We start from the raw sequence: 22031 nt of genomic DNA, 5'->3' as shown, positions 1-22031 counted from the left end.
ACGGCGACCAATCCGGTGACACGGTGCCGACATTAGTCACGTGGTGAGGCTCCTGTCAGGAGGACGGTGGAGAACCAGGGGGTATTTTGGGGGGAAAGCAGTGAGGGGCCGAGTTGGGCCTTGTGAGTTTATAATAAGCAGACACGACAGTCATTGCACCTTTCAATATCCAGAGGTTAACTTTACAACACTGGACAAACTTAAAGGACATAGTTTAGGTTTTAACCTGTCTAGTTTAGTAATGGGGAATATGTAGATAAGAATTGCTTTGCTTTTATTCAGCTTTCTCCTGATGGATCCAGGGATCCAGGCCCAGGAAGGACAGGTTCAGCAGTTTTTATTCCTGAATTTAGATTGTGAAAAGGTTATCCGATAGTTTCAAGTCTTGGCAATAATGTTGGCTTTAGAGTGGGCAATGGAGGCAAAGCCATTGGGAGTGGTCATTGGTTCAGATCCATCGCTGGTATTGGTCTCTGTCCAATCCTATTTTTTCTGAATTCAAACAGGATTCAGCTCTTGAAGTTTTTCATTTATTGTACAATGCAGCAGTTGGGTATTGTGGTGGGTTTTTAATGGATGCCAGCACATAAAGGTGTGGTAGGGGATGAGACAACAGATTCGTTGACTGAAAGGTCTACAAATCACTTGATTTCTAGATATTGAGATTTCATTCGGAAAGGTGGAAATGAAATCATTATTAAGAATAAATATGTGCATTAAGGCAACAAAAGTGGGATATGGACGAGAAAGGAAGACATTTATATCAGATTTGAAACAATGTGAAGTTCTCTAGTAAATTCACTGGGAAGTGTAGAAGGGTGTCATGAGATATCAACAGCTATAAAGTTATTGGAAATTATTTTTAAAATGTAATGGGGTCTGTGTGTCTTAATTGGACCAGCTAGTCTGGGTGCTTTGTGGAGTAGTTTTGAGATGTTCATTAGATGAACATAAAGAGGATAGAAAGTAAAGTGTAACTTTGCATTTGTTAAATAAAGCATTCAAGAATGGGAGTAAAATTTTGCACCTAGCTGGGAGATGCCAAGCAATGTGTTTCTTTTTTCTCAGCTTAATAAAATTGGTGGAATGAAAGGCTATTATTGTTAGGAGATGTAACGTTAACAGTCTGGTGATACAATGGAAAATTTACATTCAAAGGAAAAGCTAGGCATAAATAGAAAGGAGTTTGTGTGTGTAAGGCAGAGAAATTTAAGAGCTAACCAATGTGTAAGCCTACGACTGCAAAGGAACCAAATTGCAAGGGACCTCATTTTGAATTCATAAGGTCAAATGAGCTTTGCCTGGTGTCTGTCTAAAGTAAATGGGTTATTGTTGCCTTGGTGAAGGTTTACCTGGGAGTGATTAATTTGGGGATTTGTTTAGAAGTTATTGTGGTAGCAACTTGTAGACATGTGTATGTGTTTAATTTGTTCTAAATTAATAAGTGTTTAATTTAGTTTTATATAAAAAAAACTTCAAGGCTTGGTGGTCTTATTCCTGAATTCAGAGCTGCATCTCAAATATACGAATTGAAACTATAGGTTATGACAGTTGTTCAGATTTCCCACTGGGGTTTAACAACTCAGCCTTTACCAACTGCTGTGTTATAAGAGGGATGAAGTGATTATGTGCAGGATTAGGATTGGGAATTGTGGGTTAAATAAGTCTCTATTTAATATGGAAACAAGTTGATGATTTGTGTCAGGAATGTGGGAGAGGATTCCTGCAATTGGTGGAGCATGTTTTACTACACTGTACTAAGTTTGCAGCTGAAAGGGGAGCTATGCAGTCTAATTTATATCAGAAGGATATACAGTGATATGGTGGCTAGTATTTTAGCAGCTATTGGGATATTTATAAAGTCATGTTGTCTATTTTATATTTTTCAACACAGAGTTTAGGTGTTTTTATTGCATTGCACTTGCTCCGATACAGTAGGTGGCAGTAATACACTAACCAGGTGTGAATTTGACAGAAACCAAGAGGCTCCTGCCAATCTGGTCACTGATACTGGATCTGAACCTTTTGCAGCTGATCAGCCATGTTGTTTCATTTGGGTTGACGTGAAAAAGCAAAGTCAATATTGTCCAGTGGACAGTTCTCCCTGCTGAGTCAGAGGGTTCTGCTTCCCAGTCTCACTGCAGAAACCTCAGCAGCACAGTAAAGGCAGAACCGCCCTGTCGGAGGGTGGGATATTCAGCCAGGTCCTGTCCACCCTCAACATGGCGTTTGGAGCTGGAGAGTTATTCCTGATTTCTTGGTTCTCCCTCAGCACTGACCCCGCCCCCTCAGCACCAACACCACCCAGCGCATCAGCGACTGCCCCCCCCTCAGCACCAACACCCCCCAACCACCCAGCGCATCAGCGACTGCCCCCCCCTCAGCACCAACACCCCCCAACCACCCAGCGCATCAGCGACTGCCCCCCCCTCAACACCAACACCCCCCAACCACCCAGCGCATCAGCGACTGCCCCCCCCTCAACACCAACACCCCCAACCACCCAGCGCATCAGCGACTGCCCCCCCCTCAACACCAACACTCCCCAACCACCCAGCGGATCAGCGACTGCCCCCCCCCCCCCCCCAAACTCAGAACCGAACACCCCCAACCACCCAGTGCATGGCTGGCTCCCCCCACCTTTCCCCCTCAGCACCGACTCTTCCCCCCACTCCACTGAACTCCTCCCCGCCCCCCCCCCCCAACCACCCAGCGCATCGCCGACTCCCAACCCCCAGCACCAACTCTCCCCCCCCCCCCACCCCCCCCACCAAACAGGTGGACAGTGCTGAGGGGGGGGAAGGGGGGCTCGGTGCTGGGGGGAGGGGGGGTCAGTGCTGAGGGGGTGGATGGGGAGGGGGGTCAGTGCTGAGGGGGGGTGGAGGGGGAGGTGGTTCAGTGCTGATGGGGGGGGCTGCTCTGTGAACAGGCAGGTCTGAACCCACAACCTCCTGACTTCAGCAATGACACTTCCACTGAACCAAGGCTATTAACATGAATGGAAATCAATCTGTACCTTGTCCAGTTCCTCCAGGCAGTTTGTTACACCTGGACGTTTTAGGGTTTTATTTTTCTCTTTGTTGATATTTTGCCCTGTCATTTTCTGTTACTTTAGGACACAAGTGTGGAGCTGCAGATGCTGTAGGCACTTTCCTTCACTAGGATGTCAACTTTCTGGTTCTCTTTTTGTTTGCTTCCTCTCTGGACATTCCTTCCAGTCACAGGTAAACAATCACCGTGTAAGTGGAACTGAAACCTGCATTTCCCACACTTCTTATGGATGCTGAGTTTTGGTTGGCATCCTGATTACACCAAACTTTGACTTCCATTTTCAAACAGGTTCCTTTTTTAATGTCAGGCTCCCCTAGATTGATGCATATCACTGGGATTCTAGCAGAGATATTGGCCCGCTTACCCAGAGCCATCTAGACACTAAAAACTACTGTGTTGAGGAGGATCGACATCTGAGGTGACCCCACAGCAGGACAAAGTTTCGGTGTAAGGTCCCAAAACCTGCTTTGGGAGCTGGCCTGATGCAGTATGATTATTTCTGTGAACAATACAACGTACCACTTCGCTCTGCACAAAGTTACTGGACTGGCTGCTGCAGCATGCTTTCCATTACCTCGCCCTCATTTCCCATCCAGCCCTTGCATTCCACCCTGTGGTTTGGACATGCCCTGGCGAGACCAGAAGTCAATGGAGGGCTCTTTCCAGGGGTTCAGACACCATTGGAAATTTGAGTTTTGGTTTCCTGGTAATTTTGCAGCCTGTGTGTTTGTTTTACTTGGAGGTATTGTGGAAAACATTGACAAAAGTTTGACCTATTAAATGAGTTCAAATAGAACTGACAGGAGTACAGAAGAAATTTGTTCGTTTTATTTAATAATTAAGGCTTCATAAAACTTTTGGCAAAATCCTAGATTAACAACTGAAGGAGTCACAGAATAGGGGTTATAATGCAGGTCAGACTGGATGTAACATTTCCTAAACAATAGGAAAGTGCTCATAAATGGGAACTATACAGGCCAGAGAAATGTGCTGCACTATTACATCTTCATTCATTGTACAATGTCCCATCAAACACTCAAGGTGTGTACCATGCTTTTTAGAAAGTATGGCTTCCCCTAATCTCAAGAACACCCTCTTATTGCATCACTGATATTTTTCCACATCCCACAATAGTCATACCAAGGCTTTTGAGTGAGGGGTTCCAAATAGAGTAAATGTTGTGCCTATTGTCATTCACAATTGTAAAACCTGTTATATCACAGGAAAAATGGCTATTTTTCATATACCAGAAGGCAACTAGTTATCACCTCCAGGAGATTAAGGAGGGGGTTGAAAATGGGATGAAAAGCTGCTTTAACAATTTGTGTTTCTCTTGCATTCTTAGCTGGTAAACCGTGTGCTGCCCAGAGTTTTGGGGGGACTTCAGTGGTTTGTGTGTGCAATGCGACATACTGTGATACGATAGACCCACTGGTGTTACCAGAGAAAGGCTATTACCTTTTATATGAAACCAGCAAGGCTGGCAAAAGGCTTGAGAGCAAAACCGGAAAAATCCTGACTAATACCAAACAACAAGGTAATGTTACAATTGATGCTTTTTAAAAATTCTTTCATGGGATGTGCTTGCCAGTATTTGTTGCCCATCCCTACTTGCCATTGAGAAGGTGTTGGTGGTGGTGAGCTGCCTTCTTGAAAGGTCACAATCTAAAGCGATAATTTGCTGAAGTAAAACCATATTTAAACATTCCTATTTTTGTCAACAGTTGCTTTTGTGCATCTTTATTCAATGATGATCAACACACTGTGGCCATTGTGCACAAACTCTGCAGCATTTCAACAAGTTTGGCCACACCATTCTCTTCCAATGTCTCTCCTCTGTTGTCCAGCTGAGTTTGACTTCCACCTCTAACATTGTTTCAGCAGCAGATGGGAAAGTTGGGCACTCAGTTATGTCTTTGTTACCTCCAGACTAGACCATTCTGGCACTCTCCTGGCTGGTCTTCTACCTTTCACCATAAATTTGATCTCACCCAAAACTGCTGCCCACATCTTAACTCACACCACGATCCATTCCCCCATTATCAGCACAGCTTTGCTCACTGGCCTACATTGGCGCCTAGGCTGGCAACATATTGATTTAAAAATTCTTATTCCTGTTTGCAAATACCTCCATGCCCTCGCCTCTCCCCCCATCTCTGTAACCTCCAACCCTCTAAGATCTGTGCTCTCCTCCAATTTTGGCCTTTTGCACCTCTGATTTTCATTGCTCCACTGTTGGTGGCTATGCCTTCAGCAGTCCAGGCTCTAAGCTCTGGAATTCTCTCCCCATACCTCTCTGCCTCTGTCCTCCTTTAAAACGCTTCTTAAAACCTACCAAAGGAGATGGGGAGCAGGCAGGGAAGTGGAGTTGAGCCATGATTGTATTGAAAGGCAGGGCAGGTATAAGGGTCTACTCATATTTCTTATGTTGTTATCTTTGACCAAGCTTTTGGTCACCTCTCCTAATGCGGTTTGGTGGCAAACAAAATTTGACAATGCTTCTGTGAAGTGCAGTGAGCTATTTTAATACGTTAAAAATACTATATAAAAGGAAGTTGTTGGTGCCTTCACTTGATTCCACATTCCTGTCTTAGCCAGAGAATCTCCTCCAACGGTTTCTCTTTCTGTCCCTGCAATGTTACCTACAAAGTCCCTCCTATTTCTCATTGACATGCTAACTCTTAGTATCAAAAAGACAACATCAAGTTTCACATGATAGAGCTCTACCTCACTACCACATCTTTCAACCCCTTCACTTCTGATTGGTCAGATTGCTTTTTCGACATCCATTATTAGATATTTTATTAATTATTTCACTGGATGTGGGCATCACTGGCTAGGCCAGCATTTATTCTTCATCCCTAATCGCCCTTGAGAAGGTAATGGCAAGCTGCCTTCTTGAACTGCTGCAGTCCATATGACGTAGGTACACCCACAGTGCTGTTAGAGGGCAGTTCCAGGATTTTGACACAGTGAAAGTGAAGGAACGGCTAATTTAGTTCCAAGTCAGGATGGTGTGGTTTGATGGGGAACTTGCAGGTGGTGTTGTTCACATGTATCTGCTAACCTTGTCCTTCTAGGTGGTAGGGGTCATGAGTTTGGAAGGTGTGGTGGAAGGAGCTTTGGTGAATTACTGCAGTGCATCTTGTAGAAGATACGCACTGCTGCTACTGTGTTGGTGGTGGAGGGAGTGAATGTTGTTAATTCCAAAATTGTATGTAGAGGAAGAATGAGTCTGAAACTAGCTTGTACCTTCAAAAAGGTTTGTTTCCAAGTCAGTCCACTTATCCAGCTTGCAGTCCTTCTTATCTAGATGGGTATTAAGTACCTCAGACCTGTTGGACAAAGTCAGGGACTGAGGCTCCTCCATTACTGCATGCTGGTTTCCCTCACCTGCCTGACTCTCAGTCATATCCTTCTATTCCTGATCGCTGACTAACTCTAAAGTTTTGTCTAACCCAAGGGGAGTGACTGCCTCCTGGAACAAAGTGTTCCAGTAACTCTCCCCCTCCCAATGCCCCATAATGTCCACAACTCAGACTCCAGCTTAGTAACTCAGAGCTAAAGTTACCCAAACTGCAGACACTTTCTGCAGAAATTATTACCCAAGATTGCAGTGCATTCCACAGCTTCCCACATGCTGCAGTCACAGCACACCACCAGCCCTGCCTTTGCTGTCCAACTTTATTTATTTACTCAATTAGTTCATAATTTACACCAATAAAATAATAGAAAGTTGCACCCACCTAGCTTGGAAAGAAGGAAGAAAACTCATCAACCACTGGAGGCTGAACAAAACACCTCTTTTCCCCTGTGGACCAAATTGCCAACTCTTCACTCAATTTACATCTCACTCAGGCATAGTCTGGTACCCACACACCCCTTTATGTGTGTTGGTTTAAAATTATCTGCTTATACAGAGTCTCTGATGATTACTAGCTAGCTCAGCTTTTTACAGTAATTAACATCTATTGAGGCCAACTACTTTCAGCTGATTGACAGATAACTGCCACTTCCGGCAGCTCCCTGTTTAACTAGGCTATTCAACTAACAATGTTTTGAAAGTAAGAACCTAACTCGTAATCTAAATTTAAAGTTCAGAAAAGCTTACCAGAAATTCCCACCTGAACCAGACACCCAACTCCTCACTCAACCCACGTCTCACTCGGGCATAGCCTGGTGTCCTCTCATTCCTTTCTGAAGACAGAAGCCATTGTCCTCGGCCCTCACCACAAACTCTGTTCCCTTGCCACCAACTTGATCTCTCTTTGGTCACTGTCTCAGGCTGAAGCAGCCTGTTTGCAGCCTCTATGACCTATTGGACCCGGAGCTGAGACTCTGATTGCCATATCATTCTCGTCACCTAGATTGTCTACTCCCATCTGTGTAATATCTCCTGACTCCACCTCAGCATCAGCTTATCTGCTGCTGAAACCCTCATCCATACATGTCGCCTGCAGATTTCACTGTTCCAATACTCTTTTGGCTGCCCTCCCATAGCCTTCCTTCATAACCTTCAGCTCTCCAAACCTCTGCCCCATGTATCCAATCTCGCCCACCATCACCCCTATCCTGGTTGATCCACATTAGCTCTCTATTCCCCAACATGATTGAATTTAAATTCATCATTGTCTTCAAATCCCTTTAAGGCGTTCATATCTCTGCAACCTCCTCCGGTCTTGGACATCTTCATGCACCCTTCAATCCTAATTCTTTTTGTGAATCAATGGCAAAGAGTTGAATGTTGCTGAGGTTTCCTTTAAATCCATCTGTATATTTACTGTCCCTTTGATGCTGGCCTGTTTGCCTAGGTTTGCAGCTGATCTTTGATGTGAAGAAGAAATACCAGCGGATTAAAGGCTTTGGTGGTGCAATAACCGACGCTGCAGCCATTAACATTCTGTCTCTTTCTGCCGGGTCCCAGGAAAATCTCCTCCGATCCTATTTCTCGGAAGAAGGTTTGTGTGAAACAGAATTAAAATGTTACCATACTGCAGTGCAACCAGAATTATGACCATGCAGTTGTATGGTTATATACTCAATGTTCAAGCCTCATGTTTCCCTGTGCTGTTGCCTATTTTCTCTACAGGGAAGCTCTGGTCTGGAAACACTGACATTTTTAACGTTTCCAATTTTCCAAAATGCAGGAATTGAGTACAATATTATCCGTGTGCCAATGGCAAGTTGTGATTTTTCTACACATGTGTACACGTATGATGACTATCCTGGAGACCTGGATCTCCAACACTTCAGTTTGACAGAGGAAGACACCAAAATGAAGGTAAAATGCTTCACCTATAGAAATTTAAAAGGGGAAATGCGATGAGACCAAGTTTGAGATTTGGGAGTGGCAGTCACTGCATTACAGACATGCTTGTATCAGCAGCCCTTCCCTGTTCCTACACTCGATCTCCCTTTCATGCCCCATCCTTCAATGTCCCTTCTCTCCCATTTCCCCTCCCTCAACCCCTTTCTTCAGCTCCTCCTTCCCCCTACTTCCCTATCTCGCCCACTCCTCCCCTTTCCCTTATACATGCCCCAACCCCTACTGCCCCTCCTCTCCTATTCCCCTGCTCCTCTTTCCTCCTAACCCCTCCTCTGCTCACCATTCACCCCTCCTCTCACCATTTCCCCTTCTCCTTCTATATTTTAAACATCCCAAGAGGTGCCTTTAAAATCACCCCATGCATGGTGGATCCTATCCACACTATTTTAATTTGATTTTTTTTTCTCCAACTAGATCCCAATAATACAGGCAGCCAAGGCATTGTCCAAACGCCCCTTGCACCTGTTTGCCAGTCCATGGACTGCTCCGTCCTGGATGAAAACAAACAATTCACCGATTGGGAAGGGTACCTTGAAGGGAAAGCCTGGGGGACAATACTACAAGCTATGGGCAAACTACTTCATCAGGTGAGAGAGAGAGAGAGCAAGAGATGCACAATGTGATTGGATCAGCAGCTTCTCCCCCAGAAGATGCACAGGACAAACAGTCTTGGTTGTCTTTCAGTCCCTGGTGGGGACACACTGTCCTTTATCATGCGTTGTGAGAACTGGGATCCCATTAACATCCATCACTTGGTTTTGTGTGATTCTGTTCTTTAAGATTAAAGCCTGTTGAATTTAGAACAACACATGCAGGTGAAAAAGTCAGACACTAGTTCTGCAACAAAAACAGCATTACCTGGAAAAACTCAGCAGGTCTGGCAGCATCGGTGGAGAAGAAATCAGTTGACGTTTCGAGTCCTCGGTCGTGAGGACTCGAAACGTCAACTGATTTCTTCTCCACCGATGCTGCCAGACCTGCTGAGTTTTTCCAGGTAATTCTGTTTTTGTTTTGGATTTCCAGCATCCGCAGTAGCTTTTAGCTTTTTGTTTTTATCACTAGTTCTTCTGTTCTTGTTTCTGGCCTCTGATCTGAGCATTTCTTGTCACAGGTTGTAACTCTCTTTATAAATTAATTACATTTAGGAAATCGATTTCTGAAAATTCACCCATTTCTTAGTGAGAATGATTTTGTTATAGAGCTCAGTTCTCGATATTCTCTCACTTTCACCCTGTGTTCTCTCGCCCTTTGTAAATTTCCACAAGGTCTGTTTCACCTGTAGGGGATGACATTTTCTGACATGTCCTTCCATAAATCCCTCCCCATCGAATTAGTGGCCCCACCACACGCCAGTGCTCAAGAACTCAAGCACCACGCATCGTAGATTCTCCACATTCAGGGCTTTAAACTCAGTTGCCAGATTTGAATGACCATTCCAAGGTGAAAAGGGGAACAATTTAGGGTGACACTTTAAAATGTACTCTTGTAAAGAAATGAAACTAATCGGTCTATTTTAATCTAGTCTATTTTATTGTCCATTTCCCCATAATCTTGTTTCCAGGTTTCTGGATGAATATGCAAAACACAACCTCACTTTTTGGGCAGTGACAATACAGAATGAGCCCACCACAGGGCTGATTTCTAACTACAGCTTCCAGTGCATGGGATTCACAGCAGAGCTGCAGCGAGACTTCATTGTGCTTGATCTCGGGCCTGCGTTACACAACAGTCCTCACAAGGACGTGCAGCTCATGATCCTCGATGACCAGAGAATCTTATTGCCGTACTGGGCAAAAGTGGTGAGTGCGATTTGAGATTAAGTCTCAGAAATGGCAGCTACATTCAATTAGGTCTAAAAATCAGCTTTTTATTCATAACCTGAGAGAGAATAATAGGGCATTCGATGCTTCTTAGAAGGTAAGAACAGAAGAAATAGGAACAGGAGTAGGCCACACAGCCCATTGAGCCTGATCTGTTATTCAACATGATCACGGCTGATCTTGGGCTTCAACTCCACTTTCCTGCCCGCTCCCCATATCCCTTAATCCCCTGAGAGACCAAAAGTCTGTCTATATCAGCCTTGAATGTATTCAATGATGGAGCATCCACAACCCTCTGGGGTAGAGAATTCCAAAGATTCACAACCCTCTGAGTGAAGAAATGTCATCTCAGTCCTAAATGATCGGCCCCGATCCTGAGACTGACCCGCTGATTCCATGACCACCAGAAACCCCTCAGATTTTACCCTATGAAGCCCCTTCAGAATTTTGTAGGTTGCAATGAGATCGCCTCTCATTCTCCTATATGCAACTGCTGAAATTTACCAACAAAATCTCGGTCTTGTAATCCAGATTGAAGAGAAATGAAACCACCTTTGAATTAACACCTGCAAAGCACCAATTCAATAATATTACAGGAGGGATGGACAGGGGTAACTGGTGGGCAAAGAGAGAGAGAGAGGTGGTTGGGCAGGAGAATGGATGTGCAGGAGGGAGAGAGGACAGGAAGCCGGACAGGAAAGGACTGGGCAGGTGGCTAAAGGGTGGATGGGAGAAAGGGTGCGTGCGTAGGTCATAAAGCAAACTTCCGGTGCCTACTTCCTCCTCATCTCTGCTCAGAGCGTGGGTGAAGAGCAAGTCCATGCACAATCACTCTGAAACCCCCAGAGAGTGGGCATGAGGACTTGTACAGGCTGGCCAAGGATCAACAGCACTGGCTCTGAAACATCTTTTCCTCTATCCTGTCAGGTCCTGGGTGATGTGCATGCAGCTCAGTATGTGCACGGTGTTGCAGTGCACTGGTACCTCGATTTGCTGACACCAGCTGATAAAACCCTGGGTACTACACACTATCTCTTCCCAGAATATTACCTGTTTTCTACAGAGGCCTGCACTGGATTCATGCCATGGGAACACAGAGTGCAACTGGGGAGCTGGGAACGAGGTGCCATGTACAGCCGCGACATCATCCAGGTGAGTGGACAACTGAATGGAAATGAGTTCAGCGAATCTAAACCCTGAGGCCCACCATGTGGAGCCCCCAGGTAGCGATAATGAGATCCTGGTAAATGCCCCACAATTAGTTAGGTATTTGTTTTGTGACATCTGCTATCTTAATGGGGATAAATCAAAGTATTGCCACTTACCCCTTCTCGATGTCTCCTAGTGTGTGGTTAACAGTGGCTGCTCAATTAACCTCAGCACCAACAGCCAATGGAGAGCAAAGTCTCACTGGCCCCTTCATGATCATTAGCAAGAGTAATGATTGGTGGGTGGACTCGACACAGAGTAAACCTGGTTCTGGGGTATACTACAGGGGGAAGCAGACCGAGGCGTGAAATACTCATCTTCATGTTCCTTCTGACACACATTCCAGAATCTGAATTATTTTGTAACCGGTTGGACAGATTGGAACATGGTCTTGAACTTGCAAGGTGGCCCTAACTGGGTGAAAAACTTTGCAGACAGTCCAGTCATCGTGAACAGCAGTCAGGACACCTTCTATAAACAGCCCATGTTGTACCACATGGCACACTTCAGGTAAGAGCCATTTGTCTTACACACGGTATAATTCTGCAGTGGGTGGTGTTTACACAATGCAGACATCAAATATTAGGCATATTGAGTACCAAATAAAACCAGGTAAACATTCCCTGATGTTCAGCCAGAGTTCAGTGTGACAAGACTTGATACTGAGAATATGTCCCATTTCCAAAATCATCCCCACAGGAAGATTGCAGCTAAGACCTGTTGCTGCTGGACAGAGAACATTAATCTGTCTGATATTTGATTTAAGAGTAAGAACCCTGTCTTGTTTTACTGTCACTTCTGGCTTCCCACTGTCTTTCTGACCACTCAGGTGTCTGGAATGTACACCAAGTGTTGGAAACTGCAGCCTATCTCTTACAGTACGTGGCCAAAGTGTTTGTCTCGTTCAGTCAGACCTTCTAACTGGCAGAAGTCCAGTTTGTGGGAAAATACTTGCCACCTGCTGTTTAAACAGGAATCGAGAAAATAAGAGCCATGAAGGGGTATCACTTCACCTCGTTCTGACTTGGAACGGAGCTGGTCTCGTGTGGGGTTTGGATGGCTTTAATCTGTTTGACCATTTTCCTTTCTCTGCAGTAAGTTTGTTCCTGAGGGCTCTCTACGTGTTGGACTTGATCCCAGTGCTGCTGCTGAGCTGGAAACCGTGGCTTTCCTGCGTCCAGATGGAAGTGCTGTCGTCAACGTGCTCAACAGGTGAGGAGCAGCTGTTACTGTGGCTCAATGAGAAAGAGCTGGAAACAGGAGGCCATTGAGCCTATTTACTCCATGCCAACTCCCTGTAGACATATTGAGCTCTATCCCCGTAGCTCTGCAAATTTATTTCCCTCGAGTGCCTATCCAGTTTCCTTTTGAAATCACTCGTTAGGCAGAATCGTCCCAGATTTTCACTAACTGCAGCAGTGAGCAGGTAAACAGTGTTTTACCCACTGGCTGCAATGGCGGCTTTTCGTGTCATACCCTCCCAAACCCGCCACGTTAACCATGCATTTCCGGGAAACACGCCATGTCCATCGCTGGCCGGCTCTCATTCGCCCACCATGCCATCACCTCGCCACTTTAGCAGGCTGGCCGCCATATTTAAAGCCCAACCATGCACATATCTCTCAGCGCTTCCAGCCCACAACTGCTGCAAAGAAAAGCAAAAAGACTGCAACCCCCAGGTTCAACGACGCAACCCTCGAGCACCTTTTGGACGCAGTGGAGGCTCACCATGATGTCCTCTACCCCCTCTCTGGCCGCAGGATGGGCAGCAACCTCACTAACCCGGCTTGGGAAGTGGTGGTCAGCACCAACACCCTTCAAAAGGGGACAGCCACCCAGTGCTGCAAGAGGACGAATGAGGGTAAGTCACTCATCTCATCACTCTCAGCTCACACACTCACAAACCCATCAGACATCCACAGGGCCCTCACTCACTGCCGGTTCAACGGACATTACTCTCTCTCACTCATCTTCATTGTCTGCATCTCGTCCATGGCACCGCTCACCACCCACACATGCCAGGCATACTTACCATCTGGCCTGGCAGGCGTCCTGATACACACTCCATCCATCTTCATGCAGGACAAGCTGGCACACAACAAGAGGGAGAGGTCGCAGACTGCTGGAGGAATGCTTGAAATGAAGGTCCTCAAGGACTTTGAAAGTAGAGCCATCCTGCTGGCCGGCGAGGATCTGGACCGGTCCTGTGCTGACGGTGAGGTCGGCGCTGCTCTACCAAGTGAGGATCCAGCAGTGCAACATCCATCAGATAACCATGCTGTGAGTGATGTGTCCTGTTTCACAGGCCACTGCCAGGCACTCATTATCTCCCCTTGCTTTCACAGGCACATCTGGGAAACAGCCAATGGAGTCCATGACCCAGGGCCTCCAATCAAGCTCCGAAGAAACCTCTGAAGAGGAATCAGAAGGCACCCTCTTTGAAGTCCAGTCACAGCGCTCACCCACACCCTTCACCAGCGCAGAGACACACACCTCAGTGGGACCTAGCTTTGGAGTAGCCTTGGGGTCACAATCTGGTGAGCACATCGCACAGTCTGATCCATAACAGGCAGAGGCAGGGACTTCCCAGGTGTCCAGCATTTGGAGGATGGCTGGAGGCCAGAATGTTGCTGAGTCCGAGTCAGATGATGAGCCTCTGGACTTGGTCATGTCACAGTTGCTGGAGCTGCTAAGGCAAACTCGGGAGCATCAGGAAGGGATGTCCGCTGCACCCCTCAGATTGCAAGGCACGAAGGAGGAGTCTGTCCGTCTTCAGGCTGAGGTGATAGCGCCGGCATTGCAACACACCGAGGTCAACACTGGCAGGATAGCAGCCGCCATGGAGACCTTGATACAGGACGTCACTCCTGCACTGCTGTGTGGGCTGAACTCCATCGCTGATGCCATAGTTTGCCTCCAGTAGTATGTACGCAAGAGAGGTGCGGGGCAGCTCGATCTCACTCCAGCTACCCCTTCTCAAGGAGTCAGCCGGGGCTCTTGGGCACCCATAGGAAGGAGGATCAGCAGGTGTACCCCCCCCCCCCCCCCCCCCCCCCCCCCCACCGCAAGGGCCATCCACCCAGGTGACTCCAGGAATGCCCAGCCTATCTGAACCTCCTCTTCCTGTGACCTCAGCAGCTCCAGCTCCACTGCCACACAGCAGGACACTGAAAGCAGGCCGGGGCCCACCAGGTCTCGGCCCTCCTGAGGACACCGGTCAAAGTCATCACAGACAGGGCATCACAATCAACAGGCTACCTCCACCTCCACTGTGGATGTCCAGGGAGCACCAAGATGTAGTGGCAGGGTTAGGAAAGTTAAGAAAATGTAGTTGCACAGCCTGGGCACGTGTGTTAGATACTTGTACATGCTGTTCACTGTTGTCGATAAACTCCTAAGAATGTCTCCCAGCCTATGGCTCCTTGTTCTGATGAGCAATGTTCATGCTCCTCGGATGTGAAACCTTTCTGCTCAAGATAAAGGCAGGTGTCTCAGTCCATGGCCTCTTCCCTGAGCTTTGTGCAGCCTTCAGACCAAAGTGCTGGTCTGGCCTCACCCTCCCTGGACTCATTACTGATGCCTGCACCTTGACAGTGCTGGTCATTGCTGCCCATGTCGTGGGAAGGCATCACAAGTACCATCATTCTCTCTGTGCTCTCAGCATCTTTAAGGTGGGCTGACACCCATCTGTTCAGCATCTGTGACCAGTGACGCTGTGCTCCTGAAGGGGGTCAGGTGCTGAAGGCGGACAAAAGATCAGGTGCTTTTAAAGTTTTACAGCTGCATCTCCATGATATGACCCTGATCACGGAGCGCAAGTGAGCTGCCCTTGGCCAGACAGGAGTCAGACATTCTCAGAGGCTGTGTGAAGATCTATGGAGTGTCCTCACTGCATGTTGTCATCATCCTCTTGCAATCGAGCGACTATTAGGGCCTCCAGTGCGTCTCCATGACAGGAGCATTCTCACAGAGGGTATGTGTGTTGCCATAAGCCAGACTGGAGCCAAATGTTCACAGATGCAATTTGAGGATCTACGGTGTCTCCTCACTGCACGTTGTCAACATCCTCCACAAATCTGGCAGCTGTGAGGGTCTCCTGAGCGTGCCTGCCTCGTCTGGCCAGTGCGAGGACCTCATTCCCATCATCGTTGCCTTTGAGGACCTCCTCACCCTCATCCCAGTTGGCGTCCTCCTCATCAGAGTAGACCTCCAACTCCTCCATCACTTCCTCAGCCAGCTCCTCTCCCCTTTGCAGCACCAGGTTATAAAGGGCACAGCAGACAACGACGATGCGTGACATCCTCTGTCACCAGACCAGTGCAGGAATCGGAACCTCATTTTCAGCATCCCGATGGTCTGCTCCACCAAGTTGTGAGTTGCAGCATGAGCCTCATTATAGTGTCTCTCTGCTGCAGTCTGAGGCCACCGCACGGGTGTCATCAGCCACACCTCTGTGGGTAGCCCTTGTCCCCGAGGAGCCATCCCTGCAGCTTCTGTGGACCCTGGAAGACTGCAGGGATCTGTGACTGACTGAGAATGTAGGAGTCGTGCACACTCCCTGGAAACCATGCGCAGACCTGCAGGAAGCGTTTGTGGTGGTCACACACCAGCTGCACATTCAGCGAATCGAATCCCTTGCGGTCGACATAGTTGACCGCATGTTGCGATGGAGATCTGAACGCCACATGAGTGCAGTCGATGGCACCCTGCACCTGTGGGAAACCCGAGATCTGGGCAAATCCAATCACTCTTGCATCCTGGCTGTCCTGGTCCCGGGTGAAATGCACAAAGTTGTGTACCCTCGCAAAGATGGCGTCAGTGACCTGATGGATACATTTGTGGGTGGAGGCATGTGATATCTCAGAGATCACCTGTGGAGCTCTGAAAGGAGGCACTGGCGTAGAAATTAAGCACCGTGGTCACTTTCACAGCCACTGGCAGTGGATGCCCTCCATGTCCCTGTGGCGCCAAATCCTACAGTAGCTGACAGACGTGACCGACCAGTTCCCTAGACACGCGCAGTCTTTGGCGACACTAGTTCTCCACCATCTGCAGGAATGAAAGGCAGCGTTTATAGACCCTGGGTCTAGCTAGGCGCTGACCAGCGATGGCTCACTGTGGCTCTTCAGCAGGGTGTGCAGGAGCCCCAGCCGCCTCTTCCTGAGGGTGCTGCTCCTCCCTCTGTGCAGCCAGGCACCTCCATCACTCTCTTCTCTGTCCTCTTCGCTGTCTGTAAACCACGAGGCCACAGCTAGTTCACCAGGCCCCATGATCCTGATGTACTCCTCCTGCAGGATGAAAGAGAGAGACCCGTGGGTTAACATGGATTTACTAAGAACCTGCCTTAGTTAAGTCTGAAGGCCCCTTAACACATCCCAGACACTGCTGGCCACCACTTGGATGGCCAGAGGTTAGTGCGCTGCGTGGCTGCTCGAAACCCCACCCTCCGCCCCACTCCACCTGACCGATTGGCAGCAGCTTTGCCCATTGGACTGCAGGCTGTGCTCTCAGCTCAGGCACAGGCATTCTCCTAACCCGCACTGCAAGGCTGCACTGTTAGCTTGAACCACGGGGAGACTGGTCTGAACCGAGATGCTGACAGTGCAAGGGGCTGCGAGTACCTCCCAGTGACTGCTCCATGGCCCAGCTTTAGCAAGGAGATTGCACAACGTGCCCGGTCGTCCAACTATTCTGCAGTCCATTAAAACACTCATTGCCTTGCAGTCTATGCCCGAGGGGTGAAAAGCTCTGGAGCACTTGGTGGCACTTTGCCTCTGCGTTGCAGGAGTGGGCAGAGAAGCTAGAGGCCCGACTCCAGTCATATCAATGTGACTGCATGTGAACTGTCTCAGCTGCAGAGGAATGGTCACTTTATACAAGGCTTCCCTAATGGATGGCTGCTTCCCTCCCTCCAACCACCTCCCCTGCCCCCCACCCCGTCTCCCCCCCCCGCCAACGTCACACATGCTCGTACGCTACCTTCAACCTCAGGGCAGCCCTTCCCCTCCCCCTCCCCAATGTGCCTCAACCTCAGGGCAGGGCAGGGCGGGGATGAGTCTGGCGGGCTGGGCAGATGTTATACAGATGTTTTACAATGAGCTTCTCAACATCTGGTGGCGGGAAACGCGGCCCAGATGATTGCAAACTAGTTTCACGATGTTGTGAAACCAATTTTTGGCCTTCTTGCCATATTGTGCGTTCATGCCACCGAACATACCCTACGCCAGCGGACACAGATGATTCTGCCCATTGTCTCTGATTCCACCATCCTCGTAGGCAGAGTGTTCCATTACCACTTGCCCAAAACTTTAAATCTGAATCCCCTATTCCTTGTACCATAAACTAATGGGAACAGTTTTTCTATGTCTACATTATCTAAACCTGTCATAATCTTGTACACCTCAATCAAGTCTCTCCTCAATTTCTTTTCCTCTAAGAACTCAGCTTTTCTAACCTGATCTTGCAACTAAAATCCCTCAACCATGGAACCATTTTGGTAAATCTTCTCTGCACCTTCTCAAGGACCTTCACATCCTTCCTAAAGTGTGGCAAACAGAACTGGACACATCACTCTCGTGTGGCCTCACCATAGCTTTAGAAAGGTTCAATATAACTTCCTGCTTTTTACTCAGTACCTCTATTTATCAGATCTCATGTGCTTTGCAAATCACTCTCTCACTATGTCCTGCCACCTTCAGTGATCTCTGCACATGAATCCACATGTCCCTGCACACTCTTTACTACTGTGCTATTAACTCTGTCTTTCCCCTCCCTAACCCTCCTGCCACTTCTCTGTGTTAAATTCCATCTGTCACTTGTCTGCCCACTCCACCCAACCTATCTATGTCCTGCTGGAGCGGGTTGGTATCATCCTCAGTTTGCCACAAGTCCAAATTTGGCATCATTGGCAAATTTCTGAAATTTTACTCTGTATTTCAATATCCAAGGCATTTATATCTACTTAAAAATAAAAGCCCTAGTGCTAGCATTGACCCTTGTGAAATACCACAGTCTATAATCCTCCATTCTGAAAAATAACCATTTACCACGACTCACACTTTTCTGTCCTTTATAGAATTTTAAAAATCCAAACAGACACAGGCCGTCCTATTCCACGACCCTCAACTTTGCAAACCAGCCTTTTATTTCTCAAATAAGGATGTCCTCTCTTTGCCACTCTCCAATCCTCTGGCGCCTACCCTATATCTTGGGAAGATTGTAAGATTATGGCAAGTCCTTCCACTATCTCCACCCACCACTCTTCTGGACCAGGTGACTTATCCACTCTAGGCATAGCCAGCCTTTCCAGTACTTCCTGTCTATCAATTTTCACCCCACCCATTATCTCTAACATATTTCCTTGTAGTGATATTTTGTCAGCATCCTTTCCCTTAGTAAATACCGGTACAAAGTGCTCACTAAATATTTTAGCTTTGACCTGTGTCTCCAAACAAATATCACCTCTTTGTCCCTAATTCGACCCATCCCACCTCTTATAACCCATTTACTATTTGCATGCTGGTAGCAGAATTTTAGATTTCACTTTATGTTAGCTGCTATTTAATTCTCAGATTCGCTCTTTGCCTTCACCTCCCCTCTCAACTTATTGTATTTGGCCTGGTTCTTGCTTGAAGAATTCACCTAACATGCATCATACACACTTTTTTGTTTCATTATATTCTCTATCTCTCTCGTCATCCAAGGAATCCTGGCTCTGTTCCCCTGTCTCTCCCCTGTGTTGGAATGTACCTAGCCTGAGCCTGAAATATCACTTCTTAAACATCACCCCCTGTAACAGTTTTTCCTGTCAGACTTTGATGATCCTCATCCCATTGAAGTTAGCCCTCTTCCAGTTTAGAAGTTCTACTTTCCATCGTTCCTTACTCTTCTCCATTACTAATCTAAACCTTAAGATGGATGATCACTCTTACCCAAGTGTTCCCCCCACAGCCACTTGATCTTTCTGTCTGTAATGTTTACTGAAATTACATTCATTTTAGTAACTGTCTTCTGTTTGAGGGTTGGGGCAGGCTCCAGACATTTATTCCTATCTTATTGCAGTTCCATTTTCTCTAATGAACAGCACAGGTTTACAGTCTCAATTGCAGCTGCCTTTAAACATATTTCCATGACCACACCCCACATGATAAAATCCTCATTGATTCTCACACAATCACCGAATGTTACGGCATTCAGGAGGCCATTCGGCCCATCGTGTCTGCACCAGCTCTCCGAATGAGCATTATGACTGCGTGCCATTGTCCTGCCTTTTCCCTGTATCCTTACACATTGTTTCTATTCAAATAATCATCTAACCTCTGAATGTCTCGATTGAACCTGTCTCCTACACACTCCCAAGCAGTGCATTGAGTCACTTAAGAGTCTGAAAGTGGTGATTCTCCCAATTGCATTAGATGAAATGAAACAATGAAAGAACTAAACTGATACCTTATATGAGGATCTTTGGTAACTGCAACTGGTAATGTTCACATTGCAGAACATGCAAGTGCAATATTATTATACACGATTATTGAAAGTACAGATGAACTGAAAGCCATTAAATTCAATCACAATTTTGAATACCAGAGTATTGGATTCGAGGTGACAGTGAGGAAACTGAATGAGCATTTGACTTTAAAACGTCATGCCGATTTTGAGGAGAGACAGTGGAAGCAGATGGTGATTCAAAAGGCAACTGGATAGATATTCAGCAGAGAAAGCAGTTATGGAGAGAATAATCGATATTATTTTGCCAACTTTGAGACTCAGCAGTTGAGGCTGAAGTGATCTTTTTCAGCCTGTACAGTACCAAATGATATAAATGATTGCCTTTTACCTGTTGTGTACAGTACATGTGCAGGGAGCTGACAGTGAGACAGACAAGGGCAGTACAGTACTAGACTGGAGTGAACCGTTCCCTTTTACCCACTGTGTACTGTACCTGTCCAGGAGCTGACATATACAAGATAGACAGAAAATAACATCATTTCACCCAGTTTAGAATTTTAAGAGCTGATGCTAACTTTTCCTCTTACTGTTTCAGGACCCCGAATGACATTGATTTTGTGATCTGGGACCCCGAACATGGCTTTATCAAAGCCCATTCACCTGCAGAATCTATCCAGTCTTATTTATGGAAATTGTACTAAATCTTTCACAAGATGTGGCAGTGAGGTCATCCCTGATGTGAAGAACCATTAATTGCACAATGCTAATAATTACACAAATTTATTAATTTGTGTGCTTTGGTATGTTCTTTTCTCCACTTTATTACACTTCCTCAACTTGTGTTTATTACTCCATTCATGATCAATGGAAAGTATCAGTACTGCATATCATAAGCAAATAACTGTTTCCACCCATGATGCAGTGCTGGTTATAGTGAAGCAGAGTGTAAACAACTTTCCAATAATTCTCCTTGGTGGTGGGGAAATTTCTAGTACTACAATTCGGGACAGAATTAATTGTCACATAGATAATTGTGCATTAATTAAGGAGACCCAGCATGGATTTTTTAAGGGAAAATCATGTTTAACTAACTTGCTAGTGCTTTTCAAAAAGGTAACAGAGAAGGTTGATGAGGGTAATGCTGTTGATGTGGTGTATATGGACTTCTAAAAGGCATTTGATACAGTGCCACATGACAGATTAGTGAGCAAAGTTATAGCTCAGGGAATAAGAGGGACAGCAGCATCATGGATACAAAATTGGCAGAGTGACAAGAAACAGAGTCGTGATTAATGGATGTTTTGGAAGCTGGACAAAGATTTGTAGCGGAGTTCCCCAGGTATTGGCACCCTTGATTTTCCTGATATATATTAAATCTAGACCTGGTGTACAGGGAACAATTTCAAAATTTGCAATGATACAAAACTTGGAAACATCGTAAACTGTGAGGAGGACAGTATAGATCTTCAAAAGGACATAGACAAGCTAGTGGAAAGTGTGGACAGGTAGCAGATGAAGTTCGATGCAGAGAAATATGAGGCCATTTTGGTAGGAAGAACATGTTATGTGAATGAGACATTAAAGAAATCCAAAGTGTGTACATTAGACTTTATTCTTTTTAAATGGATTTTTTGCTGAACTGCAACAAGATGGCTGCTACAAGTCACATGACCACAGGATTACCCTTTGTTCTGGAAGCTTCCAATAGGAGTTGCAAGAACAAAAAAGTTCTCCTGTCATCACTGTGGAATCTCACCCAATTGTAAGGACATTATAATCACAAAACCTTGGACTTCCAGGGATTGAAACTTGTTATTCTTGCCGAGGTGCGAACGCTCCCATCTCGCACTTGGAACTGCCAAGGTCCATTTCAAAGGGGGACCACTGAGAGGACAATGGACATCTTTTGCACCTTGATAAGCTTACCCCTCTAGCGGAGTCAGACAGTCTGCCCAAACAATGGCTTCCCAACCCAAGACCCTCAACATGGATGGTAACACTTTCAAAAGCTACTGACTGGGACATTATCAGTCCTGAAACCAAAGCCTGTTCCAGACACTAGATAAAGATCCCTTTTGAAATCAATGTGGAGAACGAATGTCACATGACTCGAGTGACCATTTTGACATCTCTATATTACCTTGAGAACTGAGAACCCCTCAGTCTGCTGAATTACC

General features: G+C 46.4%; 1 protein-coding gene across 6 annotated transcripts; it reads left to right on the top strand.

Moving 5' to 3' along the window:
- Positions 1 to 24: 24 nt before the first annotated feature.
- On the top strand, positions 25 to 21454 carry gba1 (glucosylceramidase beta 1). Of its 6 annotated transcripts, none has more exons than XM_078534050.1 (11): positions 25 to 81; positions 3116 to 3224; positions 4397 to 4588; positions 7863 to 8009; positions 8199 to 8332; positions 8792 to 8964; positions 9939 to 10176; positions 11125 to 11349; positions 11753 to 11916; positions 12502 to 12618; positions 20450 to 21454. In XM_078534050.1, exons 2-11 carry the CDS (start codon positions 3164 to 3166, stop codon positions 20553 to 20555), a joined length of 1557 nt encoding a protein of 518 aa, XP_078390176.1. In that variant the 5' UTR covers positions 25 to 81; positions 3116 to 3163; the 3' UTR covers positions 20556 to 21454. The 6 variants fall into 6 exon arrangements, with proteins under 6 accessions (XP_078390176.1, XP_078390181.1, XP_078390177.1 ...); XM_078534051.1 differs by having other exon boundaries at positions 35 to 100; XM_078534053.1 differs by lacking the exon at positions 25 to 81 and adding an exon at positions 93 to 112.
- Positions 21455 to 22031: the final 577 nt, after the last annotated feature.

The sequence above is a fragment of the Cetorhinus maximus genome, chromosome 36 (assembly GCF_964194155.1).
Source record: "Cetorhinus maximus chromosome 36, sCetMax3.hap1.1, whole genome shotgun sequence".
Lineage (NCBI taxonomy): Eukaryota > Metazoa > Chordata > Chondrichthyes > Lamniformes > Cetorhinidae > Cetorhinus > Cetorhinus maximus.
This window is presented reverse-complemented; position numbering and strand designations above follow the sequence as displayed.

What these genes read in the sequence shown, in the direction of transcription:
- gba1 (XM_078534050.1), top strand. Translation starts at nt 3,164, where the DNA reads ATGTCAACTTTCTGGTTCTCTTTTTGTTTGCTTCCTCTCTGGACATTC. An exon ending in GACATTCCTTCCAGTCACAG is followed by an intron (nt 3,225 to 4,396) that starts GTAAACAATCAC and finishes TTGCATTCTTAG; the next exon opens with CTGGTAAACCGTGTGCTGCC. An exon ending in GACTAATACCAAACAACAAG is followed by an intron (nt 4,589 to 7,862) that starts GTAATGTTACAA and finishes CTGTTTGCCTAG; the next exon opens with GTTTGCAGCTGATCTTTGAT.